Source organism: Agelaius phoeniceus, chromosome 15, assembly GCF_051311805.1.
Source record: "Agelaius phoeniceus isolate bAgePho1 chromosome 15, bAgePho1.hap1, whole genome shotgun sequence".
NCBI lineage: Eukaryota > Metazoa > Chordata > Aves > Passeriformes > Icteridae > Agelaius > Agelaius phoeniceus.
In genome coordinates, this window is record NC_135279.1 from 13,567,179 (window position 1) to 13,591,350 (window position 24,172).

A 24,172-nucleotide genomic window follows, 5' to 3' on the forward strand; every position below is an offset into this window, starting at 1 on the left:
AGAGTTTTAGCATAAGCTTCTCTAAGCCATTAAAATTCATCTTGAGCCCTCCCTCCATGCCTTGTATTGATTTGCCTGTGCTAACACAAAGAGGAGTGGTCGGTTTTTTTAAAGCTCCTAAACAAAAACCTATTTTTCATTTCTCTTCTCCTCAGCTTTTTCTCCTCTTGTCCTCTCTCTTTGTTCCCCCTTGTCTCTGTTGGCCCTGCAGGATGTGCAGTGTTTTAATGCCCTTGCACTGCCCACAGTTTAAATTATGCTCTCATTGCCCCTGCCAAAGTCATGGGCAGGTACACAGTTGCTTTATAGAACCACAATAAATCTTAGATTGGATGAATTGTGAGTCAGAATGTATTACACATGTGTAACTTGGGGCACATGGGATCTGTGTCCAGCCTCAGCTATTTATTGCTTCAGATTGACTGCTCTGGTTGGTCCAGATCAGCTGAGACTATTCCTGTGAAACTTGACCAGCCCTTTAGCAGGACATGATAAATAAGAAATATTTTCTGAATAAACACCTTTCTGAGAAAGTTAGTCAGAGCTCCTGTGTTTCTGAAATAATTAAAACAAAACTAGAAGAGAAAAACAGTTGAAGCCACTTGTTAGTGGTTGTACTGCTTTGTAGTGTAAGTGGGTCAGGATGAGCTGTATTAGTTAAATCCTTTGAAACAAAAGAAATTATTAAATCAGTTATGATTTAGGTCAATGACTGAAAATAAACCATTCACAGAGTGCCCTTGAGACACACAAGTCAAGGAGTATCAGGAGTTCTGAACTCAAATTGCATCTCAGCATTATTCTCCAAGCAAAGCTCTCACACCTTACCTTTCCAGGAATACAGGAATAAATATTTCACTGTCTAACAGCAAAGGTGTTTAGCACTGAATCGAATCAGTATTTGATCTATTTAACATAGGAACAAAAAAAAAAGTGAACTAGCTTTTCTAGGAGTATTTCACAACTTAATTGATTGTGTTTTAAGCCATGTATGGTGATACTGTAGTCTAAGTTTTGAGAATGGTTTGAGAGTGATGTTCTGGAACTGGTTTCTGCCTGGCTGCTTTAGGTTCAAATAAATCCCCAAAGCACGGGTGAGGAGGAGAGAATTATCCCTGAGAATATGTTGTTGTGTTCAGGTACATGTATTTAGTCTCAGATGCTTGGGATTTGTCCTCAAGTAATGGAAAAATAAGGAAAACAAAAAATAAAACTACTCTAATCAATATGAAAATGACATTGATCTACACTTCCAATAAAAATGTTATTTTATCTATAGCATTTGAAGGACCTTCTAAAATTAGTAAAGTTCATTAAATTTTTTTAATAGTTTGGTGTCATAAAATCAAGTTATTCACCAAGTTATTCTGATGTCTGATTCTTATAACAGGATTTTTCCTTATGAAAGATCAAAGTAAAGATCTTGGGACATGTCTGTCTTTTCTTGTGTTAGCCAGTTGGAGTTACTGTAGCACAGACATTGTGCCTCACATTCTGCATGTACAGAGGACTAAGGAATATTTCCAGGCATGCTCAGAAGTGGAACACTGTCTCACCATTTCCTTTTAAATTTGTATTTGTTGGGAAATTGCACAAAACTCTGAAAAATGATGGTTATTGAGGGAACAATTTCAAAAACTCTTGTCTTCCTGAGAAGATGCTTTCATAAGCTAATGTCCTGGAAATACTCAGAAGTTTTATCTCAGTCAGAGTAAATCCTTCTTTTAACTACAGTAACAAGGAATTAAATGTTCTTGCAGAAACAATAGAAATCAGGCCAGACAGCTTTAAGTTTAGCAGTCATAAAAACAAAAAGCTGTTTGTTTATCTGAACTGACAGACAATATAGAATTCATATGGAATGACAGGCTTTTGTGTTGAACAGCATCATGAGGGCTCCCAGAGAGTAATTGGCAGGTTTTACTCCATGCTGTATGTCTGTGTCTGTTTCTTTGTTTATAATTGTGATATATTCATATCTGGATTTGATGAGAGAGTATTAAAATGGGATCATTGTTAATCTAAATGATCATATATCTCCTGAAACTTCAAGGAACTCTTTATGCCAGCAGTGTTAAAATGCTTTACAGTTAACATGCTTTCCAGTTCAATCAGTATTGCAGCACCAAACAGCTGAACTAAAAAATTCAGATATGGGGGAGTCAGCCACTACATCCTCAGAGAGCTGAGAAGCAGGAATGTAGATTGAATCTTTCTTTCTCTTTAATCTGAAGTTATAAAATGAACCTTAATGGTTTCAAGTGCCAAATGTCTCTGCTTTTGTTTTGGCTTTTCTGTAGGTGTTGTTTTGTGACTTTTTTTCCTCTCTGAAATGTTAAAAATAAATGAAAAAGAAGGAAAAAAGTAAGCATGTTTACAGTTCTTATTCCTCACAGATTGCAGAATACCTGTGGGTGGTTTAAAGCAGCTGTTTCTCGTGGTTACCTAACTTCTTTAAAATACAGAAAGGAAAAAAAAAACCCAAAAAACCAAAAACCACAACAAGGCTAAATGTCAAATCTAAATGAAGGCAAGAAACCTTTTCTCTAGGTCACCAGCTCCTCTGGCCAAGTACATTTATTCCCTCTTAGGCCCATAATCTGTTTCAAAAGCAATGATTTAGCCAATGCTTGTGCCAGTGCTGTGACCTCTTCTCCTGCAGGTGCCAACAGCTGCCACAAGGAAAGGCTTGGCTGCCTTCTGCATGTTCTATCATCCTGTGCTGCAGTTTGCTCCCTTGGTGGCAGAGGTGGCACAAGGAAGCACTGCTGAAATGCTTTGGTGGTTTCAGCCAAGCTTCTGGCCTGGGCCCATTCTGCTGGGTGGGTTTGGCAGGGGAGCCTGGACTGAGAGGGGACAGGGACAAGGAAAAGCTCTTCAACTGTCCCAGCTAAATTCACTCAAAGCATCCTTCAACTTCTTAGCCATGTAGAGAAAAGCAAGATGTTTTGTTCCAATTTTTGCTTATTAGCAAATCTGAGGGTTTTTTATGTGGGAATATTTCATTTCCAGCAAAAAAAATTGTCATGATGATTTCTCAGGACTAGCACAGACCTAGGCATAGAATGCCATGAGAAAAAGACATACATACTAATACCAGCTGGAAATAATTAGTACCCCAGTGGGTAGGATGTTTGTGCTTTTACTGTATTTCTTCTTTTCTACAGTAGCTTTCATTTTGCAGTTTTTGTGTGCTAACGATGCATATATTAAAATCTATATGCCACAGTAAGGGTGTCCTAATTAAGCACACTGTAAAAAACTCTATGGTCCGTTGAACAAGAGGAGATGTAGACAGTTTTCAAGAGCTCCAAGTGCTGAGTTGGATAAACTGGTCGGCTTGAGGGTTGGTGAAGAAGCTCATCCAGTCACGTTCTGGGTGCACAAGAGCAGCCAAGGCCCAAGGTGTGCTCAGACACTCACAGCCACACAGGAATGTCAGGGCTGGGATGGACCTCTGGAGAGACCTTGTCCATCTTCAGAGCGGGGCCTTGGATTAATATTAACCAGGGGCCATAAAATCAGCTGCTGCTGCTTGTGAACATGTTGTTAAAGGATAATGTACAGCTGTGTGGTGCATGAACACTGAATGGGAATGGTCTCCTCTTTGGAACTTTGCTGCATGCTTCAGTCTTAATTGCAGGCCTTCCTGCAGGAAGAATGGAAATAATTAAAGCTGGTTTGAGTCTACTTTTCTTCTGTTGCATAACAGAAATAAATATTGCTCTGTCAGTTCTGTGTTGTTACCAGAGTTCATTCAAAAATCCAAAGATGACAGTGTTATTGTTATGTCATTGTTTTTTAAACTCTTTGATAAATAATTTAGATAGAATGCAATTATCTTACAGCATTTAATTTTTTTCTTTCCACCCATTCTGGTCAATTATTTCAGTTTTTTAGAGGATGCATGATGTGGGCCTTCCCTTTCTTCTCGATCTGTGCCGCATTGTTCTTCAAGGACAAGCCAGGGAAAGTAGAACACAACGAAACATCGTGGCAGCATTACTTACTCCTTTCTCATCCTTTCCTGTTGCTAGGTGGCAGTGACTGACCCCAAAGAGAAGAGTGGCTCTCCTGGCAGCGCCGTGCCTGGCTCAGCAGGATGGACATCAAGGACAGGCGGCACCGCTCGCTGACGCGGGGCCGCTGCGGGAAGCAGTGCCGCTACACCAGCTCCTCGCTGGACAGCGAGGACTGCAGGGTGCCCACCCAGAAATCCTACAGCTCCAGTGAGACCCTCAAGGCCTACGACCATGACAGCAGGATGCACTATGGCAATCGAGTGTCTGACCTGGTGCACAGGGAGTCGGATGAGTTTCCAAGACAAGGTATGTTTGCAGTCAGGACTGCTTCCTGTTACGGGGCTTCTCAGCGCGCAGTCTGTTCCTTGTAAAAGCGTCTCGGTGCTACCAGGAGTTTTATGAAAGAGCTCTAGGAGAATGGATATTATCTTACCATTATTTCCACTGCTTTGTGCAAATTAGAAAGTTCTTTCTTTTCTCAGAATTCTGGTACTTTTGAAATCCACAATTTGTAAATGAGCAAACTGAGATTGACTGATCAAAACATCTGATAGACAGAACTGCCATGCCCCTTTACCAGAGGATGTCTTTTGCACAGATATTGGGGTTAGCCAGTGGCCTAGCTTGGGTATCCTGCTTCCTAGGTTAATTTTGGAAATGATAATGGTATTTTCACCTAAATGTGTCTCTCTTTAACCCAGATTCTGTATTGAAAAGACAACTAAAACGCTGTTATGGTAAAAACCCATATGGCCAACATAGATTCATTATTCATCAGGTGCCTTGGAAATCCTTTCCTGTTCCTGAATGCTGGGTAATGGAGCTGTTGGAATGGGAGTGGTGGTTCCTCTGACTTCATTTTGTCACTGCTCACACATATTGCTCACCCTTGACCTCATAAAAACTAAAAGGAGGAAACCCATCTAATTCCTTTCGTAATGGGCTGTAATTGAGTATTGCAGCCTACAACTAATATTTTAAATAACCTACCTGTATGAACTTGTAAGCTAGGGGAATTAATCTCTTATTTTATAAAATGGTCCTTGCTAAGTCCAATGGATTAATGAATTAAAAATTTAAATGTTTTTACTTGAAAACCTGTTAATGTACACTGTACTCACATAGTTTTATTGTCATTTGGGTATTTTCTTGTCTCAACAACTTGTAAGCCTCTGTGCTGAAGCCATTTGTGAATGTTGCTTCAGAGGAACTGTGTTAAGTCATGTGGTTTACTTGCTCAAATAGCCAGGTTAAATTGGCATTCAGTCAATGATTAGATATGGCATTTGAATTACAAGCCTTGGTTTAGTGTCAGCTGAAGAATCAGATGTGGTTCATACCAGCTAAGGTACAGGCAGGCTTGAGGGATAAATGTATGGGTTTTGTGCCCTCTCAGTGGAAGGTAAACCATCAGGTACATCATTTAGGAGTACCATAAGTTAAATGCAGGAACTCTTCTGGTTTGTAGATGTGCTTGTTAAGAGCCTGTGATAGTTCTCTGCTGCACATTTCTAATGTTGTGGCTCAAGGGATGGGAAGTTACCACACTTGTGGAAATCCTGCCGTGGAAGGTCATTTCTTATAGCTGGCATCATGTCACTCATCTTGTTTCAAACACTCTGACAGCAGTCAGTGTCTGTCTTCCCCTTTCAATCAAACTATCTAATAATTAGTGTTGATAATTAAGCCCTTGTCCAATCCCTTGTTTCTCTCACGTTTGTCTGCAGACACATGGGAGTGTTTGCGTTGTGCTTGGTCTGACAAACACCCAGTTCTGATTTCTGGGGTAATCTCTGTTCTTGGAGGGTCTTTCTTTGCTTAGAGATGTTTACCTAGGATGAAGCATCAAAGTGCACCTCGAACCTCTGAGCTGCTGGAGCCATTTTCACTGCAGTTTGTTCTACTTTACTGTACAGGAGTCATCTAAATATTACTTTTCCCTATCAGGATGATTGATGCTTCAGCTCAAGTGCCTCATTTTAGTTTGCAGGTCATTATTCAGCATTTCATAATGGTCTTTTTCTCTTGATTACTGATTTGATAACTGTTCATCCTCCCCCTGCTCTTAATGTGTTCTTCTCTGCCCTCTTTACAAAGGGTAATGCAAATTGTTGGTAACTGAATGGAAACACTCAGATTTTTTTTTTTTATTATTGTTATCTTTTCCCCCAACTAGTTTGTGTTGTTGTGTCTAAATAAATAGTGTTTATTTTAGAGAGCCAAAGTAATTTTTTTGTTAGATAATGAGCAGCAACTCCTTATTTTCCTGCTTTTGTTAAGTTTAGAAAGCAATTTTTTAGAAAAAAGTCTGTGTGATGATTCTTTGTATTTGAAAGCTGGATATCTTTCTGATTGAACACTTTTTACTGGCATGAAATTCAAGAAAATGTGACAGATCTAGATTAGGATTTGGTTGCTATTCTCACTTTCTATATTAACATTAGATGGATAAAAATGTGGTTCATATGTGGTAGTTCTGTTCATTACATCTTGTGTATCCAGTTTCCAGCTGCAGACATCTAGGAATTTATACATTTAAATTTATTCTAACTTTGAGTGGGTGTTATGATGGGATTAAATTCTGTGGGAAATAAACATAATTAAAATAGTCTTTAGAGATTTTTTTGTTCTTCTATTAGAAAAAAGCTTGAATGTTTTTAAGGAATTGCAGATATTTTCCTCAGTATTTTGTCTCTTCTATTAGAAAAGCTAAATACATTTGACTTACTGCAAAATATTTGGTTTGACCATGGCACTGAAACTATTCACAGCTGTTTTGATCTGCTTCTTATACATTACTGGGTTTGGAAAATCAGTTAAAATAAAGTTGCATTCATTCACTTTTTGTTTATCATGGTTTGTCAGCGAAATGCTAATAACAAAAACTACATTCAGAGCTCAGAAGTCTGAAACAGCTCTTGCTGGCTTGTTTTAGTATTTTCCTGAGAGATAGGAAGGTTGTTCAGACTTGAAGGAAGGTTTTACCTGTTCACAGTGACTGATGGCTGCTACTTAGAGGCCACAGCTGCTCTAACAGGTGCTTGGGCTGACCAGACTTTGTCTCACTGCTCATACTCCCAATAGCACCAAGATGAGATCTTTGATCATCTTGTCATCAAACCTGAGTCATCCTCAACTCTTCTGTTAAAATTAATGTATCCCTTCCAAATCCAACTGAGCTTTGGCAATTACAGTTTTAATACTTCTTCTCCAGGACCTGTGACCTTTTGAAAATGAAATGTTTTGATAGATTTGGATTAAATACATTAAATAAAATTTCTGCCTAGATTGAGAGCACATTCATAGCTTTCCTTTGTCATGCAAGGTTTTTGAGTGGCATTCTGCAATCTGCTGATTTTCATTATATCTGTGCAGTTACATAATCAAAGGAAATTTGGGGTAGAGGCAAGGTGGCAGATTCTCTGACATGGAATCAGGGTGGCTTGTGTGGGAAAAGGCCTCAAGAGAGCTCTCCTCTCCTAGCCAGTGCATGTGGAACCTCCACTTCTCCTGAATCAGGGCTTACTTTGGTTTTAATGGTGACCTGAGAGAAACACCATCTCAGTGTAAAATATGTATTAGGGTGACAGAACTCTCTTCCATTTCTCCTGTCTAGAATGCATGGACTTATTGAGAAATAAAAAATTATAATTTGTGTACCTTATTTAATAAAGGAACGATGCTGAATAACACCTCCCTCCCTTACCCTCTCCCTCCCCAAATCATGATAAGGTTTTATTAAGTGATTTAAAAACCCAAAAGCACTTTTCATCTGTGCTTTCATCTGTATTGAAGTTGTTAATAATGGAGCAATGTAGCAGCATTGCTAAACTAGCAAATAAATGAAAGTAGAAACCTTTAGAGCAGCCTTCTGTCAGTATGCTTTTAAGAAAGGAAAAGGTAAGGAACTCAAACCCAAACCTAACATTCCTCCTCTGATTTATACTCTAATATCAGTCAAGTGTCCTTTTGAGCTGTAATAGCAATAGACAGGAATTAAACCAAAACTTTGTGTATATAAGATCTGAGTCACAATAAAATCTAGAAGAAAATGTATTTAGAAGTGGATTTTCAGAGACACATCATGGGATTGACCTTCTGTCTTTGGGGTGCTTTCTTTTAAATATGCACAAATTGTTTTCTCTTGGTATTTTGGTTGTTTTTGTTGTTGTTTTGCTCTGTAATGTTTGGGGGTTTAGTTTCGTTTGTGTCTTTGTTTTCTTTTGATTTCCTTCTGAGCAGCAAGCTCTCTGGTTCACAAGTAGTAGTTGAAATCAGTTGTGATCATCTCTGCCTTTTCACTTCCCTTACGTTCCCCTTCCTATTTTCTTGGCGTTTCACCATTTTTTATCTTCATCCATTGTGAGTCCTGTGCTGGGTGTGCTGGGGTGCTCAGACCCGCTGGGCTGACCCTGGGAGTCAGAGTCTGACCTGGGCTGAGCAAGGGCTCATCTTCCTCTCTTCTCACCTGCTGGACAAGTTGAGCAGCTCTGATGGGAACTCCAGTAATAATTAATAACACCAGTGCTGGAAAACCCAGTACTGTTCCAATATTAATATGTATTTGTGGAATAAACAACAGCTAGACATAATGCGAGAATTCTCTGTACACAAAGTTTCTCTCAGGGAATAACTTTTTATTCTCAGCAGTTTCCCACAACTGATCATTATTAAAAATCAGCATTTGTTTTCAGTTTAAATTAGAGACTCAGAATGCAGGGATTTCTGATGCAAGAATATAAATTTATATAGACTTATGCTCCTTTTTTCCTCTTTTTTGCTCCTCTATTTAGCTTTCAAAAAGAGCTTCTATTTTTGCTGTTTCTCTACTGGACTCCTTGTTAGGTGATGATTAAGTTAAATGAGGTTCTATTTTTTAAAACCATTTGCAAAGTTACATGCACATTGTATAAACCACATATAAAAGGAAAACTTCTAAAAACTGGATGTTATCAATGTGTAGTAAGCACACACTGAATAAAAGAAAAAAAAAACCAAACTTCAGGTCTGCTCTAAAATATGTTTAGTAACCATTTGCATGCAAAATACCTTCTCAGAAAAACTTCAAAATTAATAGGAAATATGCTTTCTATACTTCATAGTTTCAAATTTCTACTAAATAAAAGATCTTGTGCTTCAATGAAAGCCATGGTTGTTCATCTTGTAGTGCTGGGGTCTGACTGGGTGTTGAACAAAACCTTTCCTTGGTGTATTTTTTTTCCCCCTCATCCCTTTACTCTGCTATGTAATAGAATTCTAAGACTTTGGATACTGAAAATAATCATTTTTGATCCTATAAACCCTTCTCCATTTTCTCATACACACATGAGCACACACTTTTGTAAGAACTTTGTTTACACACATCTGTGGATGCTCTGTCTCATACTAAAATCTACTCTAAAGGGAGATAATGTACTCCATGGAGATGAAATAATAGTTTTAGTTTTTAAAAAAAGATACTTTAAATGAAAACGATTTTTGATTCATTCTAATAATGAAAACAGCTCACATTTAGGAAATCTTGCAAATTTGTTCCACCTTCTGTGTCTTGTCTTCCAAAGTTCAATTGCTATTTTTTAGCATCTGGTTTTCAGCAAGATGTGTTTGGAAGGGAGGCTAATTACTTGTGAGTGTTCTCAAACTGATGGAAAGGCTTAGATTTTTTTCTAATACACTTATTAACATTGAAATGTCAGATTTGGGAAGCTTTTACATTTGATCTGGATTTGAATTGGGCGTCTCTGTATCCTAGGTGGGTTCCAGAAAATGAGTTTTTACATGTAGTCCTGAATTTGCTTTAGTGAATATAATTTTGTTTCTGTGAATTTGAGAACCCCTCTAAAGCTTTTTTTATGGTAAAGAGCAATTAGGCCATTTTCCTTCTTCTCTTTTCTTCTAATATAGGAAAAAAGAACTATTTAAATAAAATGGAGTTCAGCAAATATTTAACATGCAACAGCATTTATTTTGGATTATACATTGATGAACTCTCCAATGCCACGTGTGTTTAAGGTCTGCATCTTCAGAAAAGAAAAGGAAAGGATTTTATTTATAGAATTTGTGTTTTAGTGGAGTGTGTGGAAGATGGGTTAAGCACCAGAGGGTATTCCCTGCTCCAATGCACGAGTCAGTTTTCAGCTCAAATGCATTGGGACCAGGTTTTGGGTGTATTTTTGTTTACTCTGTAATTGTCTTTTCTGCTTTATTGTTGTCCCCCATGTTGTTTTGAAATGTCTTGCTACTGGGGACTAAATTCTCAATTCAGTGGACAGCTGTTTCATCTGTAGTGATGACTGCTCTGTTTATATTTCCTCTGTCCTCCCTGTTTGTTCTCTTAACACCTCCAATGCATTATGTGATTTCTAGAAGCTTTTAAAATATTGTGGCTGGGCCCAAATGCACACACTTCACTCAGTAAGAAAAACATAAGGAAAGTTTCAAACAAATGAAAATCCCACCCAAAGCTCATTGTCTTCCTTAGAGAACCATGGAGGTTTTGGAGTTGAGTGCTGATGACCAATTCATTTAAAGCCTATAAATCAGTAGAAAAACAAAATGATAAGGAAGTATAATTGGGTAAGCAGGGCCCAGCATTTGTCCTGTTTGTTTTGTATTATTTGTCTCTGGATTCAGAGTTCCAGGTCAGAGGATCTGAAATTACCTTCCTTGGCCTGCTTTTGGGTTGCTCATTAACTTTCATCAGATTATTTCTATGTTGATCCCAGTATTCTTTCCTTGAATTAAGCACATTCTGAAGTTCTGGTAACATCAGTAGACCATGAAGCAGAAGTAGATCATGAAAATCCATGATTTCCATTGATGGGCAGTGACTGTGGGAGCTCAGCCTCCACGGTAAAAACAGATGCCAGCTTCTCTCTGGGTTTTGGAAAGTGGCTTCAGTTTTAGCCATTAGGTATGGTGATGCTCTTTTCTGTGTTATTGGAAACCCCCAGTACCCAGTGTCTTTCTGTACAGATTTAATTAGATGCTGCAGTTCATTCAGTTGTGTTCTGTGAGCTGTCTGTCAATCTAAGCAGAGCTTTTCAAGCATCTGCCTGTATAATGTCATCTTCTGTCATGAATTTTGACTTTGTGGTGGTTTCTAAACCCTTTCCTACCTTTTAGTTTGTCTCTGATGGAACTGAAATGTACCATGGCAATGCCCTCTGTATACCCCAGTGATGTGGATAAAGACAGGCTGAAGAGACAGTGACTTGTATAAAGGTGATTCTTTGACACTATTTCATGTTCGTAAATCCAACTTCAAATTAGCTTTTGCTGGTAGCAGTCACTTCCTTTTGAGGTTCCAAAATGGTTTCAGAGTCTGGATAGCTGATTAGACACAATTGCATACAGATGTCTTTATGTATTGCCTTTTTGCCTTTCTTTTTTTTTCCATGTGAGTGCTGAGCTGGAAGTGACTAGAGTGAGTGCAAAAGTACGTGTCTGTGAATGCAGACCATATTGGAAACAGAGATTTACTGTCCCAAAGTGTAATGCTTACTCAGCCATCTGATGAGATTTGAGCACTAAACAGTTTGAGAGGGATGCATAAAGCTGTTTTATTACAAGATGCTGTTATGAATTGTAGCAGCTTTCCTTATGCTATGCTGCTGTTGCCAAACAAGTTGCATGAATGTAAGCAGTTTTATTTGTAATTACTTGCTCACAGTTCCTTAGAATTGTTGGGTTATGGGTTTGTGATTCCTGCTTCTCCACTGGTGGCCATCTCTACATCCTGTTTTATTCAGAATGAAAAGATATATTTTTAAAACTGCTTGGAGTAAAGCCTCTCTGAGGAATGCTGCTGCTAATATGGGAGGTGGAGTGAGGCTCAGATGTTTTTGTGTGTGGTAGAACCTTGTTAAAATGGATTCAGAAAGCTCAAAAAAACCAGTTGGCTGTTTCTTCGTAATGCAGTGAAAAGTAAAGAGATCTTATTTTAGCTGAATTTGAGCAAGTCCAGAAAATGGAGGAATAAATCACTCACCTAAAGAAATGTTATGGAAAATACAGTAGTTAAGACCTATTTTTTTTTCCCCTAAACTTTGGTCAAAACCTGGATGTTACAAACTGAATTTAATACCTGAAACTGTTCTTGACAGAGCAGTGAAGGCAGTTCTGTTTTCTTGCTTGTGTGTAGCTACAATTGCTTTTGATGATGCTGCTGGACTCTGTTTTCCTTACACAGTCAAGGGTGTTCCTCACGACAATCACTGCTCTCACAAAGTAACAGTTGTTTGAAGAGGATTGCAAGAAAGGGGCAGTTTGATCATCAGTACTGAAATGTCCCTCCAGTGTAGATTGTCCAGTGTAATTTTGAATGTTGAGTCTTGGTCTTGTGTTGATTGCCTTGCAAGATCCTTCCTCACCTCAAAAAACCAATTTGTTTGGAAGAACTTGCCAATGTCTCTCTGTTTTATTCCTAGGATTGCTCCTTTATCCATGTTCTGAGCCCAGGTATGCCCTGCCACTGCTGGCATTGTTGGACATCTTTTAGCAACGCGTCCTCACTCTCATATTCCTTCTTTCCTTGTTGCCCAATTTATCCACTCCCAACTTGGGACTCTTGGTGCTTGCTGTTTGCTGTGTTTCTTCTCTTGGCATGTTTTTCCAAAGTCATGTGCCTCCTAAACCTTCTAGAAATTTTCTTTTACAAGGGGATGGCACCAAGCACTGCAGCTGAGGGGTTTTATTTTGCATTTCCACCAGCACTTGTAGAATATAAAGAAATGTCTAATGCTAAGGAAATTTGAGCAGCTGGCTAATATCAGCTGCATTTTTTTTTCCACTATTCCATGTGAAAACCACAGAATGGCCCATGGTCAGTTTTACCTAGAAGAGAGCAAGCTGTCTGTGGTAACAAGTGGAAATTTTGAATATGAAATTGATATTCATAATCATATTTGATTATATGAAATGGTAAAGGCTCAGTTGCAGATGACTCAGTTCAGTACAACTTTGTCTTCTCAAATACATTAATCAACTCCATTTGTTTAAATACTGAAGTAAAAATTATCAGTATTTTAGGTTTTGCTACTAAGACCAGAAGCAATGTTAGATAATTCAAAAAAAAAAGACCATCATGTAAACCAAATTGCATAAATGTTATTCCTTCAAGCAAATGGCTACTCTGTGTAGCTGGTCTAGAATTTTATATTCACTTTTAAAAATTACTTCCAGTAGAGTACTGTGTTTTAAGGTAGGCAGTTTACAATGATATAGTAAATATTATAAATACAATAATAATTTTTTACATTATGTAGTTAGAGTACCAAAAAAACTTTTTATAGATGGCAGTCAATTTGATTTCATAGCAATATCTGATTTTCCTTTGAAGTTTTTCTATTCCTGAGATAGGCATTTGAATGATATTGAAGAAAAGCTAAAATGGTGCTTAGTCTCTGTGGGGAAAGCATTACCTTTGACTAGAATTATTTACAATATGCTAAAAGTTTACTACACAAAAAGTGATAATTTGTACTTTATTCTTGCTTAAGTTATTTTACCAAAGAGAGAGATGGAAAGAGAAGTATTAGTCACATAGTTTCTCTTTTTGGGGGTTGGGGTTTAGTTTCTAGTGTGTCTGCTAAACTTGCTGCAGATATATTTTGACACTAACATTAAAGTAATTACAGCAAATAAAATTTTGTGTATGACTAGGCAACCAAGTGTGTGGGCTCCTGTTAAGTTTGTTTCTGAATTCTTACAAGAATAAAACTCGTAAGGCATTATTACCAGTATGTGCTTCAAGCACTGAATTTATAAAGTAGATTGTTAATAATATGAGGAATGATATATCACAGCTGTAATGCCATGTCTTCCAAAGTTAATGAATACTTAGAATTTTCATAATGAAAAATTAAGGCTAAAGTGGTTTATAAGACTGCCTACAGATCCAGCAGAAGTCTAATTAGAAGAAAGAACATTAAATTTGAGGTACTTGGAAATATATATTACCTAGTGTTATATGTGGACTAAAATCCTGCACTTGTATTTAGGATTGCTCAAATGTGGACAATTCAACCAGAACACAGCACAGAAAACTGAAATGTTATTTGCTCTCTGAAATCACTGTGTACACAACAGATTGTGGGTTTAGATGTCTTCAGTACTTGAGTTATGTGAGTCTCTCTTGTTGACTCAGTGCAACAATCTCTCATCCGTGTTTGCCCGTTTCTTTACCATTTCTGAGGTAAAATGAACCTTTGTGCTCATTTTTCCTATTACCAAAGCCTAATGAAGCTCTTGTTCCTGTGCTGGGGCAGTTTGGGGCAGCTGCCACGGAGCAGGCAAATGAGAGGGGCTGGTTTGACATCCCAAGGTGTGGTTGAAAAATGCCACTGCCCACAGCTGCTTGGTTTGGGGAGCTGCTCACACAGCTGGGGCTGAGCTGCATGTGTGGAATTCACCCTCAAAGGAAACCCTGGGCTTCCCTGGTGATGCTCAGGGCACGAGGAGCTGCTGCTGTGCCACGTTCCACGTTCCTGCGAGGGGCAGGGGGAGAGGTGTGTGTGCTGGAAGAGGCCAAACTGCCTTCCCACAGAGAAGAGAAGCAAAAAACCTTCCTGTTTGCCCAGGCAGGAGGCTGACAATGTAAAAAACAGAAAAAGTGAGATGGTGTTGTGATGCTGTACCTCCCTCGACTTGTTTTTGCATTTTGTGTAATGCAGAATGACTGTAATTGAGAGCATATTTGGGATAAGCTGCCTTTGTGGTTATCAAATATGTCAGCTTTGCTTTTTTATGTTTATATGTCGGGTTTGTAACTCTTATAGGCTGTTATTGCATGACAGACTCCTCCATCTTAATTTCAGTCTCTTAAATTCATCTTCTTCCTTCATTTTTTTGACAGCATAACAATATTACACCTTGATCCCAGTGTGTCTGTCCCACATGGGGTTTGCTGTGTGATGTTTTTTGTGGCCATCACTACATGAGCAGAACAGTCCTTGTCAACAAAATTCCTCTGAAGTATTGTTTTAGAATGAATTTTTTGTTGGTCTCTCTCTTTTCTCCTTATGTCTACAGCTTGCAAAAGCATAATGGAATAGAATTTATCTAGTTTTTCTCCAGTATCTCTTTTACTCCTGAGAATCTTAGTATTCAGTTTAAGGAAGTGTATCTCAAAAAATATTTCACAAGTGTGGCAACTTATCCTCTTAACCATACAGGTGTGTTATTTATTAAAAAAAACCAAAAACTTTGGCATTTTAAGACTTGATGATGATCTGTAGAATAAGAAGGCAAAGAAAGAACTTGGAATAAATAGAATGACTTGATGGAATAAAGAAACCTGAAATTATTAGGTAATTTTTTACGTTTTTTACAGATGTAACATCATGCTCTAAAATATACAAATATATAAGTGTTTTATTGTTTAGTTGTACTGATTAATTTATTGAATCTAAAGTATCCATTTGTTCAGCTGTGGAGTAGTGGGGAATAGGGTTTTAATTCAGATTCAATTTTTTCCCTGAAATTTATGATATTTCTTGTTATATCATTGTTTTGAATTTTAACTTAACTTTAATTTAATTTAAATTGTTTTAATTATCCCAGCATCATGGTTTCTTTATCCTCATTGTTTAAGCTATAGTTGAAGCAGTGAAATTGATAAGTTGAAGTTGATAGAGGGGTTTGGGTTGGAGGGAACATCAAAACCATCTCATTCCAAGCCCCTGCCATGGGCAGGGACACCTTCCACCAGAGCAGGCAGCTCAGACTCCATCCAGCCTAGCCCTGGAAATTTCCATGGAAGGGAACCCTCTGGGCAGCCCTTCTATTCAGATCAAAAGAGGGAGTGACCATTTCAGACAGTCAAGAAAATACATTTCTTAGTGTGTTTATCAGGCATGGGTAAGGCTTGTTTACTTGTGTTTGCAGCAGGGATCTGCAAACAAATAAATGGCTCAAACTGATAGAGATTTACCTTAGATCCTCCTCAGGTGATGGGAATAATGTGCTGCAAGAGAGGACTTATGGTTGCATATCAAAAAATGCTGTTACAGAAATGCACAGTAAATTTCCACAAATGATTACATAAATTAAGCTCCTGGACACGTTTATGGTACTGTTTTCAAAACAGGAATTAAAATCTATGTCTCTGGAGGTCATATGACTACTTAGCAAGGAGGCAGACTCAAAGTTATTGGTCCTGTCAGTGAATAGCAAACATGCTTTTTTTTAAAAACAAGATGTATTGTACCTCGTATGTTTACTACATTTATTCCAGCAGTATAATTTACTTAATGCTCTGCAATATTCCTGGGGGGGAGGAGGGGAAAGCCAAATTGTTTGGCTTAAATTCATCTTGTTCATATGTAAGAAAATGACTGAAGTAAGTACTTCATTTCTTGTTTGTTTTTGTAAGAGAACCTTTTACAGAGATGATGGCTCTCAAAGGCCTTTATAATTTCAGCTATCAGGACAGAGGGTGAAGCTGGGCTAAATCTCTGCACAAACTTTACCTTTTTAGCCTGAAAGGTATCCTGAAATACTGAAAAGTATTTTTCTGTTGTCAGCAGCTCTAAGAAGGGAGTTGTGTGGTTTGGTTCTGCACTTGATCCTTGGCAGCCACAAACCTCCCGTGAAAGAACCAGAGGAAATCTTTTAGCAGAGTGAGCAGCTAAGGATGAAGCAGACCCTGTTGCATAAGAGGGCAAACTGGGATTTCTTATCATTTAACTTCCTCCTGTTCCACTTAAAAACACTTTCCTATGGACTATCTTCAATTTCTTATTACTCCAGGTTGTAAATTAACATATGGCATAATCTGAAATGCAGATGAGGGGAGAGAGGGCACTTGTGGAAAGTGGCTTCTTGTCTTACTGTCAAGGAGACTGTTGTGCTTGGAGTTTTATATTTCTGCTGAAATCCATAGATATTTTTGGATATGCAGGTGGTAGAGTGTGTCTGTCAAATTTTCTATTTTTTTTTTTCTCTCAATGAATTCTTTGCAAGAATCTTGGCAAAATATTTTGAATGCATTTGTGGTTTTCCCTTTTTATCTCTATATTCACTATTCAATTACATCATTTTTTTTTCTGATTTTTTAATCTCAGTGCTCTTTTCTTAAAGACTTCTAACCTGTGCAGAATGATAGTAGTAAATAAAGACTTGTAAAATCACAAAAAAAAAAAACTAGTGAATTTAATAGAAATGAGAGTATCTTTCATATTGAAAAGGTAAAGTGAATTTTCAGATATGAGGATTGATGTGGAAGGGAATTAGCAAGATGAAGAGAAGGTGAACGGGGCTGGTCAGGAACAATGCTGAAAGGGGCTAAAGAACAAAAGCTGCCAATTGTGGGCTTTAGGGTGCTAACTCTGGGCAGAAGCAGCAGGAAGAGAAAGCATTAGCAGAACTTGTGGAATGAGCTCTCATCTAAATTAATACTAAGATGTAAAAAAAAAATGGTACTGAGGTACCTGGGTTTTCCTGAGGCAGAGTGTGTGGTGCTTTATTTTATTGACTGCTCTTCTCAAGCTCAGAACACACCAGGCAGTGTTTGCAGAGCCCTGGATGAATTTGGAATTGTGCTTGTGGTGTCTTCTTTCCCCACCTAAATCTTCTTTTTTTTCCTACAGTCTGTATTTGTCATGTGTATGACTGAACTCTGAGAGATGGAGCTTGAAGTGCTGTGCTGATAGTTCCTTTTTAAATTCTTTTTCCTTCTCATAATTAACCCTAAATAATTAATAGCCACGGTGTATCTGAGTTCTCAGTATAAAGCTGTCACTTTACTTTTTAGCATTTTCATTATGACATTATTCATGCTTGATTACAATGATTTTGGGTCTTTTTGGCTGCCAGTACTTTCCATGGATTTGAATTCTCTTCTCCCTTTTCAGTTCTCCCGTGCTGGGGCTGTGTTCAAGCAAATGTAATTTTCCTAATGGGAGGTGAAATTTCACATCAGCAGGACAAGCATATGCTGAGCTTGGCTTTATTTCTTCCATAAGAATGTAGTATTTAATTCTTCTAGATAGTTTCAAATATATATATAGATATATATATATACATATCATAGTTTTATGTATATAATTGCATTTACTATTTATTTTATCCAGACATTTTTCTTACCTTCAGAAAGCAAATGTTATTGTAGTTTCTGACAACAAGCATTTATTTACTAAGAAAATAAATTTTACTTTCAGAGCTTTTCAATTAGAAAGGAAGAAAAGCAAACTGATTATTATGAACTATAAAATTATTCAGCACTGAATACCAGTAGATAATCCAGGGCACTTAAAGATGCAATTCTTTTTTCATCTATTTAACAGGCGTCTAAATGATAATGAACTTGTCTTGATGTGCATGTTAATTTGTGGTGAAAGGTAATAAATAAGAAGTTACCCAAGATTTAAAGTCCAAGAAAAACAACTTGAAATGCCTCTACTTCATCTTTTATGTAGGTAAAAATGATATAAAATGGAAGAAGACAGAGGTGAAATGCTTAAGAATGAAAAATGTATAGATTTTAAGTAATTCATAGGTTTCTTTCCTGAAGAGAACAAAAGCTGAGATTATATATGTCATTCTGATGTACCAAATCCTATTTAAATAATTGAGATGTTTGGATTTTGTTATTTTTTTGTCTTACTCTAACTCACATATTACGCCAGTGGGATAAATGATGTTGGCTCATTCCCATTTTACAGACAAAGTGCAGGAGAAAAAAGATTAAGTGAGTTGCTCAGGGGCATGAATAACATTGTGAGCTGAAAAAGGCAAAAAAATCTTTGCACTTAGATTAGTAATCCATTTTTATTTATATTAGCTAATATTTCCACTGTTGGTTTTTTACTTCCCTTTCTGTTGTCTGTGTAGCATGTATTCTTAACTGCTCAGAAATTATTTTGCAAACTTCTCTGATTAGTGAAACTTCAAGCCATCCATCAAAAGGGAGAGTTCCACTTCAGTTAATTCCATGTGTCTTGTTTTCTTCTAATTTTCTGGTGTTTCTGGAAAATGCGTATTGCTTCTATCCATCACAACAACTGTAATAATAATTTAGAAAAATAAAGATTAGAGTGCTTTATTTGTTGTTAGAAAATAGAACTTAAAAATACAAAGGTGAAGTCAAAGACATGTTTTTACTGGGTTTTATTAATGTAGGAATTACTCCTGTTCAAGCAGATTTATTAATATAATTTATTTAATAAAGGTGTCTGAAATTGCTGGATTGGGGAGAAGAAAAGACAGTCAAAGAAATAGTAAAGGTAGGCATCAAGAGAGACAATAGTGGAGGCTCAGTGAGGGCTCTCACACCTTAGGAATGAGTTGTGAAGTAAAAGGGAGAAGGAGAGGAGGAAAAATGAGCTGAATTTGCACAATTTTCTAGGAGTAACTCATCTAACTCTGACTTTAAGTGTGAATAACATCTCAGAAGTCAGTGATCACCATTTCTTTCATTGTGAATCCAGGTTTATTATTTCCCTAGGGTGACTCCTAGAAAAATGTCCCTGGGGTTTGACTGAGCATGTTTGGAGACTTTGCATGTTGGCCAAGCCCAGGGCTCACTATGGAGGATCTTCTCCAGAGACAGATTTTTGTGTTGATCCTGGGACTGTTACTCTGAGCATTCACCACAGGCTCCATGGCAGTGGTGCTGTGTTCCTTGGAGTGCCCTGTGGTGCCAGGAGATTGAATTTTAAATCATTTTCTGCTGGGAAAAGGCCACAGGTGGAGGGAGCCCCTGGGCAGAGCATGGATTTCCTTGTTTCCCAAGGCAAGCAAAGAGACCCTGTGCACCATGACATGGCTATGGCCCCTTCACACTGGCCAGTTCTAGCACAAGGTTTGCTGCCACTCTTGGCCTGCACCAGAGGAATTTTTGTCATAATATCATAATAGTCAATGAGTTCCTTCATGGTTCACATGTGCAAGAAAAATTGTGTTTGGAGTGTGCTGTTGTGGTCACTTGATTCTTTCTAATACTGTTCTTGATAACAACTTACATTGCTTGTACCAGTATAATTTGCAGTCCCAGGAGCAATTTTTATAGTGTTAAGCAAAAAAAAAAAAGAAAAAAGTAGCAATAAACCCATCTAGCTGCTTCTAGATGGGTTTATTCAGATTGTAATATCCATCTAAGCTCTGTAAATCTTTCATTGCATTAATTTAAAAACCTGTAACAAGATGCATTTCTGGTTTCCTGAAATTCAGGGTACATCTCCCTATCAAAAATAAACATTCCTTCTAGAAAATTGTGGACCCAACCTTGATTTAAAACATGAAGTGAAAATACAGGGTTTGAGTTTGTTGTTGTCCTTCTGTCAATAATCCTCCTTTCTTCTGATCTTTAACACAGGGGTAACTTTAGGAATCTTTTCTCTGTGTGATACTTCAGTCTATTCACAAAGCATGATGTAGTTTGAATATGGCTAACCATGCATGTATGGATTATATGTGTGGTGGGCAGCCTGATCTGTCTGTGGAGAGGAGCTTCCTTATCCTTTCCTTACCCATTTCTTGAGAATGCAAGGAAATATGAGTTATCCTCAGGTAACTTTGCACCACAAGATAAAGTCTTTAGAATTCGTGGAACTTTTGAAAAATGCATGCAAGAAGTATTTTTAAATCCAAGTAATTTGAAATGTTCATGGTCAAACAAAACAACCCCATTCATACATAGCCTGATTAATTTAAAAATATGTTTTTAAAAGTTGAAACATTTTACATGGAGACAGTGCTTGTAATTATCAGTGCCACCAAGAAAATTGAAGTATAGGTGTATCTAAATGAAGACACTGAGGAAAAAAATCAAGTGAGTTTAAAATACTACTTAAACTGCATTAATTCACTCTTATTCATTATTTTAGCAACCTTACTTCAGTTTCATTAGTTGATTTTTGGAAGCCATTACATCAAAGTAAAAGCTATTACATTTCTAAAAATCTGCACTTGAGTAGGTATACTTAATAGTTTAATCTTGACTTTTTAACTTTTTGGGGTTTGTGCAGTTAAGACACAAACACAGATAATTCAGGTTTGTAAAGATCCCAGCTGTCAGGCATCACAAGGCACAAGTCCCAGCACAAGTCAGGCTCCCATTGCCAGTAACAGTCATGGCTGCCAATGATGTCCAGCTTCAGAACGCTGGTGTCACAGGATGGGGGCAAATATTTGTTCAGGTGCTTGCAAATAATAATGAAATATATTCTGAGTAACTCAATGTCCCATATGTAATCACCTTAATGGCAGTGCTCTATTAAGGGTGTATGTTTTGACACATTTTATGAGACATTTGTTTGGTTTTTTTTCCTATTCAGAACATACGTAACAAAACCAAGAAATCTAAGCCAGCTTCTTGGTCATGCCCATTACATTGTAACTTATCAATAATTTCTCTTCTAGCCTGAAAAATAAGCTTATTACTCTTGCAGTTTGGAGGTGCCATTAACAAATTCAGGTCCAAGGGTTGCTGCCTCTTTTCAGGTCCTGTACATGAAGCAGAAGGAGCCAGGGTACACCTGATCCAGTCCTACATCATTTAGGACTGTGTGTAAAGCTATTGTAGTTTCACAGCAGCCATCAGCCAGGAAACTGCATCCCAGGCAAGGTCAGGCTGTGGTAGGAGGGTCCAGAAGTCAGGTTTATGGTTTAATACTGACCTTCCTCTCTTTTCTGTCTTGAACCATGCCCTTCATAATATGTGGGATCATTTAAGTGCTATGTTGTGGCTTATTTTTTATGTTTCTGCTGAGCTGGACCAAAAGACTGGAATTATATACTTTATGTACATTACGTGCTTTTTTTCAGTGTTTCTTAGGCTGGAGTTGTGTTTTCCTTGTGTTTACAGTTTTCTGTTTCAGTTCTGATGGACATGATGTAGCAGTTCACAAAGGGACCGTTTCTGCATCATGCTGCCTTTAAAATAGGTGTGGAACAGGCTTCTGGTTCAGAATTCAGCCTAACGGGACCTTTGAGAAAATGGTTCATCTGAGTAAAAATTAATCTAATGGATATTTTTTTCATACCAGGGTTTTTTCCATTCTAAAGCAGGAGGGAAGGATTACACAGTGCTTGGTAACTTTCCTCCCCAATGCAGAGGATGGCAGGTTAAGTGGGAAGGCAGCGAACTCCTGCTGTCACGTCCTTGCAATTTCTGCTGGACTGTTCCTGTCAGGTTATAGCAGATGTTGTCATACATAAATGGATTCAAATCAAATAGACATTACTTTAGAGTTTTGGTTTTTTTTTTTTATATGAGTGTAATTCACAAAGCTGAGTCCCTATAAAATCCTATTAAATTCTGAAGTCTTTTTTTTTTTACATGTACTGATACATAGAGCATTGCAAGCCTTCGATTTTTTTTTTAATGGGAAAATGTTTGGGGAGATAAAACCATAAGCTGTAACTGATCAAATGCTGGCAGATGAGGATTTTGTTTCCTAGTTGATTCACCTCCCTGTCCTTTTTTAAGCTTGAGAAATCACTTAGAGGTGGCTTGAGAGTAGAATATGGCTCATTGATAGGGAGGATTTCGTGGAATTTATGGTGGGAAACAGAAAATGTGTTTCAATAAGTGAGGAAAAACAAGGAGAGGAGACTGAGGTGTGGGAGCAGATGTGTTTTTACTTGAGTCCATCCAACCATTAATAAGCTCAGATTTGAGTCCTACTGGACTTAAATTAACAGCCCTCTGCTGGGAAACACAGACTGGCTAAAGCAGTGGTGAGGAATTCCAAAGAAAAAGAGCTAATCTGACAAGTATTATCTCTACAGGCATGCAGAGAAATAAATGCTTTGTTGTAAGAAATATACCATAACTCATCTGTGACCTTCCTGGCTAAAGCAATAGCCTAGGGAGGGTTTTTTTGACTCTCAAAATGAGTGCTGAACTATCATTGCTGCTGACTGTGCTGCAGCTCACAAGGCTTGGTTCCTAATGCCATTTTATGTACAGGACAAATGGATTAAGCTGTTCTTGAAGTTAGCTTCATAGAATGAAACAGATACCATGATCTGGGATTTTATAGTGTTACCAAGGTTTACCTATAGTGGGAAAAAAATCAGAATACTTGGTAATTTCATCTTGATGAAATCTCCACCACTGAGGCTTGACTAGTAAACACATACTTTATTTTTTGTAACTGAAGATGGTGTTCTGGTTGCCTGACTTTACAGCAAAAGGCAGGACTCTGGGTAGGCTATATTGACTATAACTGTGTCCTGCAAATGAGCTGAGGCAAATTTACCCCTATATGCTTATTCTTTTACAATACCTTTAAAATTCTTTTAAGAGGAGCAAAGATTGAATTTATTCTATTAAGAAATTGCGTGGTGTATTTTCTCTTTGTGCTTTCTTTTTGCAGAATATTTTCCCTGTGCTTTTTCATATTTAGAACCTGTCTGAGTTGGAAATGGAAGCCTAAAGGTTTTTCTGACAAATTGCTGAGGTCTATTAATTTGTATGGTTCGTTTGTGCTCTCCATAGTCAAACTGAATTTTCTGGTGCACACTTTGGTTGTGTAGGAAATGCAGTTCTATTTTAAAGCGATATCTAGTCCCTGTAATATTTTTTTTTCTATCTGTGTCAATGTACTTGGAAGACTGAGTCCCTGTAAGGTTGAAAAGAGTCACTTCAGGAAATGAAAGTAAATTTTATGTGAGGAGTTTGTGAAGAGAAGCTTCAGTGGCTGGTGAAGGCTCTTACAGGAGTACTGAGGGGAGGAGAGGAGATGTTTAATGCCAGCTCTTCCTGTAGCCTGTCAATTTATTCATGCAGTGGACCTTGCAAGCCCAATCCACAGATGCTATTTTCTGCTCCTTACTGAATAAAACTCAGTGCTGGGTCCTGAGTGTAAAGATTAATTAGTCAGTTAGTGTTAAAGGTCTGTTAAAGCCATTATGGCGTGTGTCCACAGAGACAAATAGGGGCTATAAAACACTGTGTTCGAAACCTAATTTTACATGTGTATTTTTCATTAATAATAATGATGGTAGTAATAATTATGGTCTTTTCATTCTGAAAGCTCTCCAAGGACTAAATGCATAGTGCAGTGCATAGTGTGTAGGAAAGATCATGCTTTCCATCACTGAAATGCAGGCTGTCAGAAAGCAGCCTCCCCTCTCAGTGATGGGGAGCCCAGGTTGTTGTTGGCCATTGCCAGCTGTGCAGTGCAGCTCCTCCAAGGAAGCTT

The 24,172-nt window shown here is 37.8% G+C and overlaps 1 protein-coding gene across 15 annotated transcripts in view; it reads left to right on the forward strand.

The window, feature by feature from the left end:
- The window catches only part of TENM2 (teneurin transmembrane protein 2), an 884,487-nt gene that overhangs the window by 395,049 nt on the left and 465,266 nt on the right, over positions 1-24,172 (forward strand). For all 15 annotated transcript variants that reach the window (XM_077186468.1, XM_054642789.2, XM_077186471.1 and 12 more), the window contains one exon: positions 4,038-4,328. In XM_077186468.1, the coding sequence (XP_077042583.1) occupies positions 4,103-4,328 (226 nt within the window). In that variant the 5' untranslated portion in view covers positions 4,038-4,102. The remainder of the gene's footprint in view (positions 1-4,037; positions 4,329-24,172) is intronic.